The 18518-nt window shown below is 39.2% G+C and overlaps 1 protein-coding gene and 1 long non-coding RNA gene across 2 annotated transcripts; one reads left to right on the top strand and one right to left on the bottom strand.

Annotated features, from left to right (window-relative positions):
• Window positions 1–222: 222 nt before the first annotated feature.
• LOC125291281 (stonustoxin subunit beta-like) lies at window positions 223–9146 on the bottom strand. Its single transcript, XM_048237960.1, has 6 exons — window positions 9058–9146; window positions 8665–8771; window positions 6481–6570; window positions 5941–6017; window positions 2397–2443; window positions 223–1751 (listed from the first exon to the last, which is right to left on the bottom strand). Exons 2-6 carry the CDS (start codon window positions 8752–8754, stop codon window positions 1198–1200), a joined length of 858 nt encoding a protein of 285 aa, XP_048093917.1. The 5' UTR covers window positions 8755–8771; window positions 9058–9146; the 3' UTR covers window positions 223–1197.
• A 3855-nt stretch (window positions 9147–13001) lies between these two features.
• On the top strand, window positions 13002–14062 carry LOC125291282. The gene is made up of 3 exons (XR_007192960.1): window positions 13002–13219; window positions 13557–13586; window positions 13986–14062. It is a non-coding gene; the product is annotated as an uncharacterized LOC125291282 (long non-coding RNA).
• Window positions 14063–18518: the final 4456 nt, after the last annotated feature.

The following is an 18518-nucleotide window of genomic DNA, read 5'->3' as shown; positions in this document are numbered from 1 at the left end:
ATCTCTCTTTCCATAGGGGAAAAAAAATACTATTTTTTACAGTCTATGGAATAAACAAGTTAAAATCCAAAAAAGACATGCCCTGCACAGTATTAAACATAGAGTTGTATTAGTGCGTTTTTTTTCTTTTTCCAAAAACGTGTGATGTGCATGTTTGTGTTAATATGAAAGAATTTGAAAGTAGCATCACTAGTATCTCTTAACAATAGGACAGGGAACAAATTAAATGTCAATGTATCCTTTATTTTGAAGCCAGTGTAAATAACATGAGGTAGTACACACTGCAAACCATTCTAACCATTAAGTACTTTCAGATCATACTGGTAATGCAATAAGTGTTAAATAAATTCAATAAAAATAAGAAATTGCATACAAACATATATAGCTGCCTACAGATATGACCAATTTCACCAGGTCTTGCAAATGTTTGTGACTATTGTAGGAGTCCTCCCCTTGGGTACGATATCCACACGCAAAATACAGTCATCTGGTCTGGAAGCTGAAGGATTGGTTCGTACATCATCACAGTATTATTTTTATCAGAAGACTTATTCTGCCATGGATCACTACCATTCACACATCTGAGTATTCATCTCAACATAATATTACATAATATTAATACTATTAATACAGGGCTTAAAGAAATTAACATTTCTGTGCCTGAAGCCATCAGATATATTAGTCTAATTGCATTTTTGGAAATCTAAAGTTAACCAACTCACGCCTGAACACTTTAATAAGCCATGTTAACTTATTCTGCCATGGATCACTACAATTCACACATGTGAGTGTTCATCTTGACATAATATTGTCCCAGTCCAACATTATCAACCATCTGACCATCAGCTTGGTGTGCGCTGGGCTTTAATGTTCACGCATGCACTATCCATATTCCATATATGTGATGGGATCTGCGAAAAACCATCACATGGTGACATTTCACCAACTTATGTTTCTGATACCATCCTTGCAACAGCCAGGATTTTTACTAGAGGATGGTTTTCAGAATGTCGCTAAGGGACGGTATCCAGGATGTTGCTAGGATGGTATCAGAATTTGGTGAAATTTCACCAGAGAGGGTTGAAACGGAGCAGAAATCAAGGATTTTTGATTTCACCATGTGATGGGTTTTCCCAGGTCACCTATTTAAAAAAGTTAAATATAAATACTAGTCTCATGGCATGACTTGGCGTATTGCTATTCTATTTCTTTTGGTAAGAAGGCCACTGACGAGCCAAACTTGCCAAAGTAGTAGAATCTGAACGTTGGGTAGACCGGCTCACTGAACATGGCACGATATGTGTGCAGGTGTATCAGTGTGTCTTGGACGACCTTGTAGAAGGTCAAGGCACCTGCTTGCCAGTCCAGACACACTCGGATCCTCCTGGAGTGACCCGGCTGCTCAGTAATGGAGGTTCGGTAGTTGTTATGCCAGGCAAAGTACCTCTTCTCTTCACACAGCAAGCTCCAGGACTTCTTGGTGAAGCCAAGACCGCAGTCCACATCCTTTCCTTTCCTGGAGATGCTTTTATAGGCGACGCCAATGGCGGCATACCTGTCCCATCTCACCTCCCAACAGAAACGGCCGTCACTCAGGCCCTCTCTGCACAACACCTGTGGCCACATGTCAAATCTCTCGGGGCGGTCAGGGTGCGGCTGCGCGTCCGACTCAAACACTGCCTTGGTGTTCGCCTCAGACAGACTGATGTGTGGGTGTACGGTGTGCAAGTCCAAGGTGAGCTTGCAGGAGTCTGTGCCAAACACATTAGATACAGATTTGGTTATTGGAGCAAGTGGCTCAATCGTAAGATATGGACAAACCATGTTGAGGACAGTTCCACACACCAGTTGTACCCAGTCATATATTAGGATACTTGCTAATTTTGTAAATATATAAATATACTACATCAATGACTTAAATTGTTGGGCATGCGCAAATTTAAGAGAGAATACAGTACAGGACACTGAGCTCAGTCATTATTCATCACAATAAAGTAGCAATAAAATAAAGTTACTGTTAAAGGCAAATAATCAACGTTGTGAAGCTTATCATCACTGGTCACACTTAGAAAACATGTTTTAGCATAATCTTACAGGCAGACTACTTCAGACACGTAACTGAAGCGTTCCGTTCACGGAACGTAAAAATAATTTAGAAGAACCAGTCTCATTTTTCCTATTGTATGCGTCTCCATCACGTTTGGCGTAGGTAGTTCTATTTATAGTAAAAGGTAATTGTTGCAGCAAACGCTCAGTGATCCACACCTAACTTCATAAAACGACTTCACAATTGTGGCCACTGTGTAGGCAGAACATGCAATTTTAGGTGCCCACATCCAACTCCTGATCCTGTCTACTGTCTCAACACCAACAAAGCACATACATTTTCAACTTACATTGAGCCACATCACCAGTCATCCAGGCTAATTCATCATGGTCTGTCCTGCAGAGCAAAACAAGAAAAATAAACCAGGCTGTGATATACCAGTGTTTCCCATACATTGACTTATTTGTGGCGGCCCACCACAATATCAACATTGACCACCACACAATGATTTTCCATGTCGTACTATTTAAATTGGATGGAATTAGTTCATTGTAGAGCTATGTGCACCTTTTGCGCAGCCTCCCCTTGTCGCTCAACAAACCTACCTGCAAGTAAAAAAATAAATAAAAAATAAATAAATAAAAAAAAGTCCTGCAGTTGTTGACATAAAGGCGACTGGCTAAACCGCTTAAATCTGCATCATAACCACGCTGCGCTAATTTGTTAAAAACTGTTGCATTCAAGTTAATTCTGCAAATCTACCACTACAGATATAATTCAATTCTGTGGGAAACACTGTATACCAATAGCTCAAATACGTCCACAGAGAATAGAAATGCTTAATTCGTTCCAGCTCCCAGAAGTGGCTTGGAAGGAGACCAGCGGTCAACATCTAGAATGTGGCTGGGTGGACTGACTTGATATTGTTGCCTATGTTCAATGCACACCATATTCCGGTTTTATTCGGAATATTGACAATATTTTGATTAAATTATGATAAGATGTGAAACAATAGCAGCTCTATTCTGGCCAAATTCACCTATCTTGCGGTCATGAACGAAATTCAGGGACAGAGCTGATTAACATGTAAACGGGAATATTCCGTTTCTGCTACACCTGGACACATCTTATTCTGACATTGCCAAAACCAGAATATGGTCCTTAATTTGAATATAGTGTGCATGGAATCGTAGTAAATAATTGGCACTGCATCTGTGATGAATGATATAAGATTGAACAGTGGACATCTAGAATGTTTTTGGGCTCTCAGAACTGAATCAATGAGAAGTCACTGGACCAACTAATATTTAAGACAATACCAATATTCTAGCCTGGGAAAATCCAAATTTATTCACAAAGTGAATAGAGTCTGGTGACTCATGATTGGGATTTGTTTCCAACACTTGCATCGCAATGGGCACCAACTTTGAAATGATTGGTCCATCCTTACAAATCACATTAATCAAAGATTCTCAATGTTATTTCCTACTTCGTCTAAACTTTACAAACTGACAATAAACAGCATCAACAGTCAGGAAACAATGTACATGGGTCTAACTTTGCTGTAAATAATTAAAAAAAAAATCTGCATTTTTCCAACAGCATTTTTTGATGTTTGCAGGTGTTGCTGTTACTGTTTATTGAATACGTTTCGGTTTTGTCCTCCCCTCTCGTAGCTGATTGGCCTGACATTTTTCTTGTCTGAGGGAAACGGTTATGAACTATGGTGTTCTAGACTAGATCTCCCTGAAAGAAGATCTAAATGGGCGGGGCCAGGCTACTAATATTCCACATCACATTTGAATGCTGTTTTCTGGCCATACAACTGCAGCATCACACAAAGCATTTTAGCACATTGGCGCCAAATAGTGTTTATAGATTAGACAAGATTAGATTCAACTTCATTGTGCCTTGTGTGAGTACAACAAAATGCAGTTATCGTCTAGACAAAAGCTCAAAAGAAGCAGTAAAAAGGTAGTGCAGTATAAACAGTACATCACAGCACAGTGTAGACAGTATACAGTTAAGCAAGTGGTATGGGGTTTATAGTAAGAATATGTGCAGTTTTTTAACAGTAACAATATAAGAGCAAAATAAATATGGATGTGCAGTATGAACAATATGTACAGATATGTGCAGTGTTTTTACAGTCTATGGTATTAACAGTAACATTATAAGAGTGTGGTGGAAAGCCACATAACCTTTATGTGGTGTAAAAGCTTTAACTAGTGATGCACCGATGTGAAAATTGTGGCCGATACCGATAACCGATATTAATTTTGCTGTTATGGCCGATACCGATATTTACCGATGTCGATATATCTGTATAGAAAACACATTCTTATGATAATCAAATAAAGAGCTATTTTCCAAAATAGAATATATCTGTATTATTTTATATCCTGATATAAAAAGAGAGAATACTGAATGTCTGATATTTATGACAGCACTTTATGCAGATTAGCCTATAGGTATGGCACACTATAGGCCTACTATTTATATTACAACTCTCCCTCTTTAATTCAGCTGTGTGGTTGAAGCCTGGAAATATTGTAAACAAAGTACCATAGTAGCATAGTTGGCTAGCTTGTCATAGTCTACTGATTGGACTGTTCAGTTTCCCCATGTGTGTTTAAGTTTAAAGGTAATACTTGTTTTCCCTTGGTACAGGCACTTTTGGGAAACATTGGTATTGAGATGATCAGTCAACTTGAAACCAAGAGTTTTAAACAAATATGTGCAGTATGCTAATGTTGCTAAGCAGATTTAATAGTAATTTAGCTAGTCGTCTTCTATGAGTCCTTGCTTTCAACGATTGTAATGTTTTATTTGGATTGCGTTGGCCGAAGTCGGCGCGGTCCATTGAGTGGAGGGAAGAGAGGGCAAAGAGAGGAGTGTTGTAAAATGGTGTTCTTGCTCCTTTAAGAGAGCTCCGTGTGTGTGTGTGTGTGTGTGTGGGAAGCTGGGAAGGAGGGAGATAGAGTGAGGAAGTGTATGTATGCGACTGGAGCAGAGAGTGTGGAAGTTCAAGTTGGAGTCTGTACACAGTGTGGCGGTGTTACTGTCCGAAATAAAACTCCATAAAGTTCAGCTCGTGTATTTTGCTCATCAGAAATGGGACCGGGACCCCGACGTTATTCTATCTTATAACATCGGCCCTCGAATAACGATCCTCCCCTGCGTTTCTGACTACGGTCTGAAACAAAGCAGGAAAGGTTAACAGGGGGGTTATACTGTTTGGTAAAAGTCTACAATGAAAGCAACGTAGGCTACCGCCAAGTAAAGCGGGAGATGTGTGTTGTTTCTGCGTCGCGATAAGCTGCAAAGCACTGCTAGACACTAGAAAGGGTGTGTCGGTTCTGCCTTTTCACACCGCTGACACAGGTTTGTGGATATGAGTGTTGGCGATTTCAGTTTTGAATCGCATATCGTTACAGCCCTATTAAATTCCTATTACGACCATATAACTACATTCTGCCTGATACACAGTTATATTTAGCCTATGAGAGATGTAGTGCTAGGCGTGACATGACATGCAAGCCAGCCATCAACTTGACTGCAAGCAATGCGAGCAGCGCAATACAACACAACGTTTTGAAATAACTTTTGTCAGATGCCCAGTGTCGTCTTTCTGTCAGTCTTGTTGCCCTGCTATTTTAAATAAGAAATATGATGCAATAGAAAGTCATATTTAACGGATTCAGTGTAGACAGATAACACGCTTGGATCGCTACACACACGTCAAATACACAGGAATGATTATCGGCCTGTTCACATCGGCCCTATTTTGACATCGGACCGATACCGATGTGTAAAAAAATGACCATATCGGCCGATATTATATCGGCGGCCGATATATCGTGCATCACTAGCTTTAACACATGAAAACTTACCGCTCAACTTTGATATCCGACTCAGAAAGTAGTGTTTGTGTTGATACGTCAGAGAAAGGCACTGAATATGCTGATAGCTGAAATGAAGTAGCAACCAGATTGTTTTATGTTGTTTTTTCATTAATGCCATCAAACCTATCTTGTTGTAGTCTCTAATCTAACTTCTAATCTAATATCTAGTCTATGCAAGTGAGCAAAATCAGAATACAACGTTTCTAAAAAACGTTTGGGACACTGTGTTAAATGTAAATAAAAACAGAATGTGATAATCTGAAAGTGATGTAAAACCATAGTAGCAAAAAGAGTCCATGTCATGGACAAAATATCAAATGCTACTAATTCCTGTTTCAGAAAACACTGAAATTCCTGTTTCAACAATTCAAAAATATATGGTTTACATGTTTTAAAAAAACATTCCAAAGCATTCCATTCTGTTTTGTTCGCATTCTACACAGCATCTGTCCCAATTTCATTCAGATCACTTGCATCACAGATTGTAATCTGTAGATTACGATCACCAAAAAACAGCCTGGAACTTACCTCTGGTTGCTCCTTCTTGATATCAGGTTGAGTGACATCCCACTCAGCGTGTCTTTTATTAGCCACTTCTTTCTTTTTCTCCACACCACCCTAAAGACATTGCACAGAAGTCACCGATGGCATTACATCAACTTCTAAATGAATAACGCCTGGGCATGTCAAAATGGCTACTGTGAAAAAAGGTCCATTGGGATCCATCCATGGTCCATTTTGTGTCGTTTTGATAAACAAATAAATAATACAGTGTTTCTCAAATTGTGATCCGGGGACCACTGGTGGTCCGCAAGCTATCCCAAGTGGTCCGTGAGTAAACGTGGTCAAATATAATATAGATGAGTTTTTTGCAATATTGAACCAACTTAAATGATGTAAATGTAAATCCAAACAGTTCTGCAACACTGCCTATGTAAGCTAGGCCAGTTTAAATCATCTGACACAAGCAAGGTGCAAATACAATAACAGGGCTCTCAAGTGTCACGCATTGAGCGTGACAGTCACTCATTTCAGTCTTTTGTCACGCTCTCCCACCACACATTGTATTTCTCACGCAGAAAAACTATTTATATATTTAATATGCTGAGGCAGCGCCCAAAATGTCTCTGGCCACGCTCTGGGAACCGGCAGGAATCAATCTGGGTAAGATTTAACGCAACAACCAATGAAAAACGCGTATCCTGGAATTGTTGAACGTGAATTATTGAACGTGAACCTGTTACCTACTTCTTCCAAGTTTCGTTCACCTTGGAGCTTCGAGCATCAGTTCATGGTTTCAGCACAGAGTAAGTCATCTTTTAATGTTACAACAAATCCACAACTTGTTTGACACAAACAATGACAACGTGACTGCTGCTATAGAGAATGTTTCCCAGATAATTAGCATCAGTTGTTCATGACTGTCTGTAACTTAGCCAACAGTTTCACAGCCTGTTCATTGACAACACTTGCTCAGAACAAGTAGCCTATGCCTAGTCATACTTTTCGTTCACCGCGATGACTGACATATTGTCACATTCTAAACATCTCTCTCTCCAAATAGGCTTAATCATTTTATTAGCACTAAACAAATTAAAGTGTATTGCATAGCCTATTGTTATAGGTCACTTTTAAAATCACGTCATATTATATAATTATATCCTGGCCATAGATGCATTAATCGTTGCATCTGTATTCAAAAATGTCGGGTAAAAAGCAATTAAGCATCCTCTCATTCACCCTGAGAGGAAAGCCCCCTAAAAGGTCCAGGTTAGTGGATGCTCAGAGGAGAGGTGGTGAAAAGGCCCATTATTGAATTGTCAGTGCCATGTGTCAAATCATTTCTTTTGCAAATCTGAGCAATTATAAATTATACTTTTGCCCCATTTTGACTTAGGAGGGCATTGCTCCTACATACTTTAGCCAATAATCAAACGCCTGCTCTCTTTTTGGAAAGCTGAGACACTGTTGGAAAAACTATTAGAATAACTGTGTGATGTACTGTCACAAAGTTACAAAGGCTAGATTATTCTTTTATTTTTCTACCGGATAACAAGCATCTTTGAACTGACCACATTTCAGCCCTCTAGGTCTTGACTTGATATGACTTGAGTCCTAGCATTAGGTCTTGTCATGCTGTGTGCAAAAGTAGATCAATATAGAATGACAACATGAGTACTTTAGACCATTATTTGCCAAGGTATGCTCATGCATTTGGTAAAATGCCCTATGAAAACTCCCCTTTGGGTTATCCAAAATGCATACTGGCAATCAATTGATTGTCGACGGGGAATGTCACTCTTGCCTGTCCTCAAAACTTGAGAGCCCTGCAATAAGCAAAGTACTGTAATATACTTTTGAAATAGGTCTACTGTTTTTTTTTTTTTTATTGGTCCTTCACTTGACACAATGGTTTAAGTGGTCCTTGGTCTGAAAAAGTTTGAGAAACACTCTATTATACTTTTCGAGACGCTAAAGAGACCCAAAAGTCAAGATTGCAGCGCGCCTTATGTTGACATTTGCAGGAACTTTGGGTAATGTAGGAAAAGATGTGAAACAGGAAGCTGGCGGGAGATTTTGTTGTTAGACAGCGCAGCGATACTTCATCTATGTAAAAACGTAAAACCATAGACAGTAAAAGAAAAAAACACGCACATCAGTCAGTTTGAACAGTTTCACTATGATTTAGGGTGGGGTTTCCGTTTAACTTACTTTCTGCCAAGTTGGAGTTACCAATTTGTTTCCACCGCCGATTTCACCAAGCACTGCTCGTGGACGCAACATTCTGTTTTCTTTCTTCATTTCTGTTTTTCAGCAGCCTTGTGAGCGACATGTTGTTCCAGGTAACGTTCACGTTTGGGTGATTCACGTTAACGTGTTAAAGTAAGGGGGGAATAAGAGGGGAACACGTTAGCTAAGTAGATTCTAGGCTAAACTACGCGCTAGCACAGATGTGTTTGTCTGAAGTTGGCTGTGGTAGGCTATTGAAGTTAAAGTGTCTAATAATAAATTAAATTAATAACATGAGACGTTATATCGCAGACGTGTGTGTAGGCCTAGTGCTATACACATCACCGCTCTAAAGTTACAAGATAGCTTACTTACCTTCACGTTGATGAAATCATAGACCGATAGAACACAAAGTGACTTAGTTTGGTCTGGCGCGCTTGTCTGATGCTTGTGCGCATGCGTAGTCTCTTTGGTTGCCAGACCACTTTGTAGGAAGTCCGTCTAGATCAGTGGTTCTCAAACTTTTTCTTTCATTCCCCACTTTGATCAAGGGGGCATTTTTGAGCCCCACCTGTCCATCATCGCTCTAAGAAAGTGGTAGATCAAGCTTAAAATTGTCAAATTTATTTATTTAGAAATAAGTTCTAAATATATCCTCTTCAGCAGAGTTAAAATCAGCTGGTGCTGCAGATATAATAAATAAATAGCCTAGCCTACATAATGTGCCACTGTAAATTAAACACACATATTTCTGTTTTCCAGCAACATATTAGCAAGCACAGGCCAATATAGTACAGCATTGTACAATATGGTATAATCAATGAAATAGCCTGCTGCATTAAATGGATCCATAATCCAGTCATACTGAGCACTGCTGGTTGGGAAATATTTTTGAAATAAACTTTGCAGGGATGTGATGTAGGCCTACTGTTTAAAACATGGGATCACAAGAGGCTCCCGAATCACACGTTTCAGCGATTTCACTCAGATTGTCAAAGCCTTAATCTAATTTTAGCAGATAAGATTACTGCATTCACCAAAAAACTTGAGGTAGCCTATGGGACAGGCGCCTTGATCGCGACAGTATTAATGCCTTAATACTGTCGCGATCAAGGCGCCTGTCCCATACCTCAAGTTTTTTGGTGAATGCAGTAATCTGCTAGGTGAGGTAGGTGCTTGTCTTTGCCTTGGAACTGGAGATTTAACTCATTGAGCTTTCCAAATATATCGCTAAAATAGGCCAGCTTCATCAAGAACTATTCATTAGTGAACGTGCTTGCAGATTCGTATGCGCTCTTCCTCCAAGAAGAGGCGACACGGAGCTCAAACATGCGCGACAGCACTTCACCTCGGGAAAGCCACCTTGCCTCAGAACAGTAGCCTAGGCTACAGCTGTGCTCCCATCTCCTCGCAAAGTGCGGAGAACAGACGCGCTTTTAAGGGCCGGGTCTTGATGAAATTCACTACTCTCACAACCTTGTTCAAAATCTCATTCAGGACTAAGCTGCCTTGACACGAGCGCTTCCCTATGAATAACACAGTGCATCCATTGCACATCGGGTGCTACCTAGGCCTAGGCTACAGATAAAAAATAAAATAAAAAAGAAACTCCTGTTTTTCACATCAGTTCACACCCCACCTGTTATGTCTCCGCGACCCATAGTGGGTCGCGCCACAGTTTGAGAAACGCTGGTCTAGATAGATAGATAGATAGATACTTTATTGATCCCCAGATGAAATTCAAGAAATTCTGGCTTCTGCCAGCCAAGATAATCAGTAATTCAGCGTATTTTAGCCACAGGAATTTTTTTTTTTTTTTTTTTAATTTACGTATTGTATTTTGACATTTTGACGTTAGTCTATTTGACATTAAGATTTCATATGCCCCAATATGATTTAGTTGAAAATTTGCTAGGCCTAACCAGAGATGGTTGATAAAGTTTTGAAAATGGATACATATTCGATTTGACATTATTTATAGGATACACACGATCTTTAGCCTATCATGTGCCCCAAAATCTGATTTTGTTGAAATTTTGCTAGGCCTAACTTTGACACTTTCGATCTGCCAGTGCCATCTTTAGGCTATACATATTGTGCTGGATTAAATCACCTAGTGGCCTTGATGGCAAAGATAACCTACACAGATGTTTGTTTTACAGCAGGATGAACCATATTAATTGGATATTTTTCGAGCAATGGATATTTAATATTATTATTTCCCATGGCAGTATGACAAACCAATCCCTTACCTAACCTTGTAGGCCTACACGAAACCTACATCGGCCTATAAGCTAAATTATTAGGCCTATGAGACCCCTTAACGGCAACGTCTGCACTACAGTATTTGTTTTAATACGGATTTTAGGAACAAATCCATTCTGCGTCCACAAAGACGTTTCCGTTTCAAAGTAGGTTATACCACTCATTGAAAATGGCATCATAACCCACACCCTACAAGTTGCCGCATCATTTAGGCTATTTACCGGTACATTTATATTTATTCATTTAGCAGACACTTTTATCCAAAGTCACTTACAGAAATGAGGACTTAAAAGGGCACTGAATAACCCTATTCACCTCCTGGAGAAATGTCAAGGCCCGTGCAGGTTGCCCCGTTCAACTCTAATTTGAAGGACAGACACAAATACTACTCAAAGAATCATCTAAGATAACAAAAAACACCATTGTCCTTGTCATTGTCATTCTGTAAACAAGCAAGCAATGTTTTCAGTTATAGCTAGGGTTAGAGGATAGATTCCCTGAGGGGTCAGAGATTTGTCATGATAATCAGTGATATGTTAACCGATGTAATAAGCAACAAGAGACCACAGGAGTTTTAAAGCTCCTTGCTCACTGATTCAACAATCATTCACTGATTCATAACCTACATGGATCATTACCAGTCGGCAATGATGAAAATTGTATAGGGAGCTACAGCCTGAGGGTGAGGTATGTGTAGTGTGTGTGTGTGTGTGTGTGTGTGTGTGTATGTCCAGATAGGGACAACACAGTTTGTGTTGTTTCCAACACATTGGTACCGATTAAAGCATAACCACTTACTGGACCAGAACTAAATGTGCCTGCGTGCGTCTGTGTGTCTGTGTGTGTTTATGTGTGTTCTGACTGCTCTCTTTTAGTGCCTCAAATTGGCTACTGTAATCTCAGTCTCTGAACCTATCCACAAACATACACACACAGTGACACATTTCTTAGGAGAAAAGAAAAACCTACTTCTGATGTTATCAGTTTCATTGTCCTGCGTTTTGTGTTGACGCTTAGCTGTCACTTAGTTGTTACCATCCACTCTGTTCACTATGGTAACCCTTCTATATGTTGGTAAAGTCTAAACATCGTGTTGTTATGGAGTCACTCCCAAAATCTCTCTTTTATGAGAATGTTTTTACTTTGCCTCCAGATTTGCTCTTGGGTTTTTATAATAATGTCTAGTGGTGCTACACTTAAACATGAATTGAACTCGGTTCATTCATGTGTCCCATATCTATAATTAATTAATACAGCATTGGCTAAGACAATCTCCACAGTCTCTGCACACTACACTGCAGTTAAGGCAAGTGTTTTTGAACTCATTGTTTCTGGGCAACCTGGTCTGCAACTGTTCTGGGGGCAATTAAGTATATATATTTCAGTGTGATAGCAAGTGTATAGCATAATGATTGTGTTAAATTTTTCATATAATGCTAAAGTTTTAAAGCAGACGAGAGGATGAATTAGGCGTATATCCAAAAAATGTGTTGCTTGGAAAAATGGCGTATATCCAAAAGGCGTATATCCAAAAAATGTGCTCTTGGAAACGGGGGAAAGACGAGGAATTATTCAATGATGGAGAGCAATCCAGGCACACCAAGCTGGGTGAGGGTGAGGAAGGATGTGTTTAAAAAGCCCATAGAGCCCTCAAGAGCTGTAACATTATTTGTAACCTTTCCTCTCTTAAGTATGCCTTCGGAAAAAGTGTAGCTGTCTCTTCAAGGCTCCCTGGCCTTGGGAATCTATGCCCTGCATGCCTCCCACTGTTGATTTGTCTTTGACAGCCTCCGATGACCTTGTGCGCTTCACAGGGTTTGCACTACATTGAGCTAGTTGTATGTCAAGTGTGAATTCAGAGAGGAATGTGTGTGTGTGTGTGTGTGTGTGTGTGTGTGATTCGGGTGTGGGTCTGGGATCTCTCTCTCTCTCTCTCTCTCTCTCTCTCTCTCTCTCTCTCTCTCTCTCTGTCTCTCCTTATATATACAGGAAGAATGTGAGTTTCCTAGGATTGTGACCTGTGTGTGTGTGTATGTGTGAGAGAGAGAGGGGTTGAGGGGGTTGTTATTAGCTTGAGAGGTGAGCAATGATTGGAGGAGGAGGAAGGTCCAGCCTGGTAGTATTGGAGGGAGCAGACGGACGCCCATTCCTTACTCCACATATCCCCAAAAAGCTACTGACCCTTGGACATCACTGGATCTAACTTGTTCTCTCATTTCAACAGTCACAAGGTGTTCAGTAACACAGTCTTCAGTCTTAACAATGGGAGGAGGTAAAAATGATCTTTCTTTCTTTCTTGTTCTCTCTGTATAATTTCTTCCTGTGTTTGAAATTGTGTGTAACATTATTTGAAAGCCTTTTCCTCTTTTCTTGTTTTCATTTCTGCTTTATTTGCCACATAATGCAGTTTGTGTTCAGCTTTTTTTTCTGTACATGTTTCTATCAGTGGACTTTGTTAATATGAAAATGTCTCACATTGTGTTGTCCTATCCAGTGGGCAAATTCATCATAACAATGGTAACCTCATTTCTTTGTGGAGGGTGTCTGATTTCTCTAAATGTCAGCTTCAAAGAACTGTAATTTACTAGGCATGTTCTCACCCCATTCAGCTCGAGATCCAGATGCTGACTTTCAGTATGGTGAGTTCTTCTCATAACTTAATTATGCATTTACCATGTGCAGCTTATAACCTGAACAATTATATAAATGATTTTGGTAAATAATATGCCTTGCGATGGGAGCCACTTGTAATTATTAACTTGTAGCCTAATGGATGAAGCTGATTCTTTTTACCACCATTAAATATTATATACTGTAATTATATAAATGTTTATGATTTACAACATCTGTTTATGATACAACATCTGTAGATTGTGCTTCATTTTGGACCGCTTTGGACCATGCAAATCCTACAGGCTCTTCTGTTGTGAATGTTTGTGTGTGCGTGCGTGCATGCGTGTGTGTGTGTGTGTGTGTGTGTGTGTGTGTGTGTTTGTGCGTATCTGTATGGATGAACATGTGTTTCTTTCTTTCCTAAGATTATGAGCTGATAAGAAGAGGAGGGTTGATATTTGCAGCTGTACTTTTTGTTCTAGGCATTGCCATCATTTTCAGTGAGTATCTATACAAAATGTGTGTCTGTGTAAATGTGCTACAATTAACAACAGAAAGTCCCTTAAGACAAATTAATGCGGCATTACATTGCCTTTAATGACCAATTACATGATCAAATCATGTTCACACAAATTGTGTACACCAGGCCATGGCCAGGTGGTAATAGTAGGCAAAAAACAAAAATAATTGGTGATGTAATTTTCAACACTGTGTGTCTCCATTTCTCTGTTCCAATATAGGTAAAAAACTCAGCTGTGGGAAAAAGGGAAGGTAAGTTTAAAAAGCTTATACTATTCTGTGTGTGTGTGTGTGTGTGTGTGTGTGTGTGTGTGTGTGTGTGTGTGTGTGTGTGTGTGTGTGTGTGTGTGTGTGTGTGTCTATATGTTTGTGTGTATTTGTGTGTCTGAGAGAGAGAGAGAGAGTCACATAATTTTATATCTGTTTTACCAGGTCACCTGTCAAAGAAGGAGACTTTTGATATTTGGTGAAGATGGCACGGAGGAATTCACAGAAACCAGCTAACTTCTGTACAATTACAAATATATAAACGATAAGATGGATATCCCTGATGATTTTTTTTAAATTGAAATTTGATTTATATCCCATTTAAAGATGTACATCCCAAAGATGTTTTAAAAATAGTGGAAATGTGGCATGCAATACCTGTTTTTCCCACAGGGAGGAGCAACTAAACAGATCATTGTGACATTTTTCATGGGATTCATGCCCATGTTTATGACATTTCACCACAAATGTATTAATTACAAGTAAATCAGAATCAGAAAGCCCTATCATACCCTAATTTGATTTCCTTCATTTCCGAAATTAAAAAAAGTTGTTCATGTCATCATGCAGATCTTTCTTTGGTTAGACTTATTTTACTTAATGTTTTTGTTAATCTCTCAGTTGATAAGATGCGCTTATGGAAATATAATTTCTCAGGTAAGGAGTTGGATAGTAAGACTGTGGTGATTTCTGCACTGAAGGCAAGATGTAGTGTTAATATGTGGGCGGTAAAGTACAAAAATAGATTAGTCATTGAATTTGTCAAGGTTGCAATGCAAGAAAGAGCACTAAACTTGCTGTCAGAGATTTTAGAGGTCTATGCAAACACTGTCACCAGGCAACGATGATGCTTTACACAACACTGTCTCTCTCCCTCTTCCTCCTTCCCTCTCTCTCTTGCTCTCTCTCTCCTTCCCTCTCCTGCTCTCGCTTTCTCACTCTCTCTGTTGCCTGAATCATGTGCCCAACGTCAGCCCATGAGAAATGTTATCAAGAAAGACTGTTCTTGTCTAGTACCTTTCCCTGTGAACAAATTGCAAGGAAGTGTATAATGTCCAATTGAGACATTGCAAGGGTAAACTGTATAATTACTACACTACCGGTCAAAAGTTTGGGGTCATTTAGAAATGTCTACTCCATTATAGACAGAATACCAGCTGAGATCAGTTGCATTGTTTTTTTAATCAGGGCAGCAGTTTTCAGATTACATTATGTGTTTGCATAATTGAAAAGGGGTTCTCGACTGTTGAAAGAAAGGGCTGATCTTTAATACAATATCTACATTGCCCATTATCAGCAACCATTCATCCAATGTTTCAAAGGCACATTCTGTTTACTAATATGATATCATTTTAAAAGACTAACTGAGAAAACATTGGAGAACCCTTTTGCAATTATGTAAGCACATAATGTAATCTGAAAACTGCTGCCCTGATTAAAATAGCAATGCAACTGATCTCAGCTGGTATTCTGTCTATAATGGAATGGAATGGAAATTTCTGTGACCCCAATGTGACCAATAATGTACTTTGGATACATTCTGATTACATGGTTTGAAATAAGTAAAGGTCAACAAAGAAAAACATGACATATCATGAACATAACATATGAACAATCATGAACATATAAGCCACCAGCTTCTAACTGTCCAAAGAATGAAATTAGTAAGTAATACAGCTGGCAATAACCTAGGATTCAGGTGCTGTAAAACAAAACCTAACTTATGGCTAGATTCATGTTTGGCTGCATGCTTGGCTTGTGTCATGGGCACAATATTCCAACGTCGCATCAGTACTGACCTTGATTTAAGACTGAATTTATGGCAAGCAGTGCATGGCACTGGCCTGTGTTAGGTCTAGGAAGTGTCTAAAGCTATATTCATTGACATGACCATGTCCCCAAGAGTTTCTTTGGGAGAAAATGTATCAAAATGTTATGTAGAAAATACCCTTGATATAATCTTTTGCTGCATATGCAATTGCACTATATGATGTTTATGTTTGTAAACATATTATATATGTTTGTGCTTCTAAAAGTACACCCTCATACAAACTAACTGAAACAAGTGAAAAAATACTGGCAGATACAATTAGTGGAAAAATACTGCCTGATACAATTCATGTTTTTCTTACATCTAAGTGCTTAACCATATGTGAATAAAAACTAAAATAGTATGTTAAGGAAAGGCCCCACAGTTTTTTATTATTATTTTGTTTTTTTTCTAGCCGATAACATGACATTGGTGTGATGCCTCTTGGAACAAGTGGCTACACATGACAAAACAAAAACGTGTTTGCTCATTTTTATTCTGCCATTATTAGTAGACAAAGTTGAGATTAACACAACATAAGTTCAGCAATCATTTGACATGTTAAATAGCAGGACTACACTGAAGTAAAACTTAAATTCTTAACACTTAAAATTCAACCTCTCCTGAATTCAATGGAACATTTGATGTAACTCCATGTAGTTTCTGAGATACGCCCATTTCTGTTGTCATGCTATTTTTAGTAGTCACATGGGGAAACTCGTTTTTTCAGTGTTCTTAAAAACACTAGGTTCCTGTGATCACATGGTCAAAACTTTTGATGCACTTATGGCCCACATATAGATTCAAGTAAGGATTAATAAGAGTTTCCTTTTTGGTTTTCATGAGTCTTGATGAGAAATGTAGCTCCATGACTATGACTCCATGAGTTTTAATACATTTCTATGGGATTAACAGGATTTATTCAGATGAACTCATTATCTGGTCCAAAATGTTATGGGTTCGTCCTTGGGGCATACAACACTTTTCCACCAAGTATCATGTAAATCAGCCGAGTAATTTTTGAGTAATCCTCCTTACCAGAAAACACAAACACAGTGCACTGAAAACATAGACCTCCTTAGTGGAGGTCATAAATTGATTCAACACTGGCCCGTAAATATAAATATTATCAAGGGGCCTTCTAAGTTTTATTTTCCTAAATATGTTTTGTTTCAATCACAAGAGTGTATATAGATACAAACCGATACATTCTTAGCTTACCACGTGTTGATAATATTACAAAACAAGTGAGGCAGACAGCAGGCTTATAGACCATCGTTTCCCAACCTTGGGGTCGCTTGAAATTCAAATGGGGTCGCCTGAGATACTGGGTATCTTACAATTGATCAGTGCATTACATTAAAATCTACATACATTAAATAATTTTGTATATTGTATATGTTTTGTGACATCAAAATAGGGTCACCTGCCAAAAAAGGTTGGGAACCCCTGGTATAGACCATGAAGACTTAAATCCTGAGGTACGGTGGGACATTGTGAAAATGTCCGTGTCAGTGTACAGAGAAGTGCTAAAGGTGCCCTGACCTACAATGATGTTAAAACATTTATAGAAATATTGCTCTTTATGGTTCACTATAAGATCACAGAAGCTGTAAAATATTTTTTAAATATTTTTTTTAACTGTGCTCCATATCTTCAATAACCACCAAAGTGACATTTACATGCTCCTCCGGTTAGAGCCAGGCAGGCTTCTATCTATCATGCTTCTCTTTCTATTATTGCATGCAGTTGCTCCAGCAATGTTTTTTGTCAGAAGTCAATACATGAGAGCTTCTGGCAAACCTGAGGTAAACCACTAAAGCAGGTATAGACCACATCAGCAGCACATCAAGGCACATGACTAAAAATTTCAACTAAAAGACTTTGTGTGTTAGGCTATTTGAAAAGTTTGCCCAAGTAGGTGCCCTTTTCAGTGAACCAATCTAGCCCTAACCTCTACCTGAACGCAACCACCAGCACTTTGTTATGAAGAATAAGTACTTTAAGTCAGATCTAAGACAAAGGGTACTGCGTATTTTGCATATTCTGGTGTTATGTGCTTTCATATGGGCAGCCGTGGCCTACTGGTTAGCACTTGGTAGCACTGGTTAGTTCGGACTTGTAACCGGAGGGTTGCCGGCTCAAACCCTGACCAGTAGGCCATGGCTGAAGTGCCCTTGAGCAGGGCACCAAACCCCTCACTGCTCCCCGAGCGCCGCTGTTGTTGCAGGCAGCTCACTGCGCCGGGATTAGTGTGTGCTTCACCTCACTGTGTGTTCACTGTGTGCAGTGTGTTTCACTAATTCACGGACTGGGATAAATGCAGAGACCAAATTTCCCTCACGGGATCAAAAGAGTATTT

Source organism: Alosa alosa, chromosome 2 (assembly GCF_017589495.1).
Source record: "Alosa alosa isolate M-15738 ecotype Scorff River chromosome 2, AALO_Geno_1.1, whole genome shotgun sequence".
In the NCBI taxonomy this organism is placed as follows: Eukaryota; Metazoa; Chordata; class Actinopteri; order Clupeiformes; family Clupeidae; genus Alosa; species Alosa alosa.
Note: the sequence above shows the minus strand (reverse complement) of the source record. Positions and strands in the feature narration are given on the sequence as shown.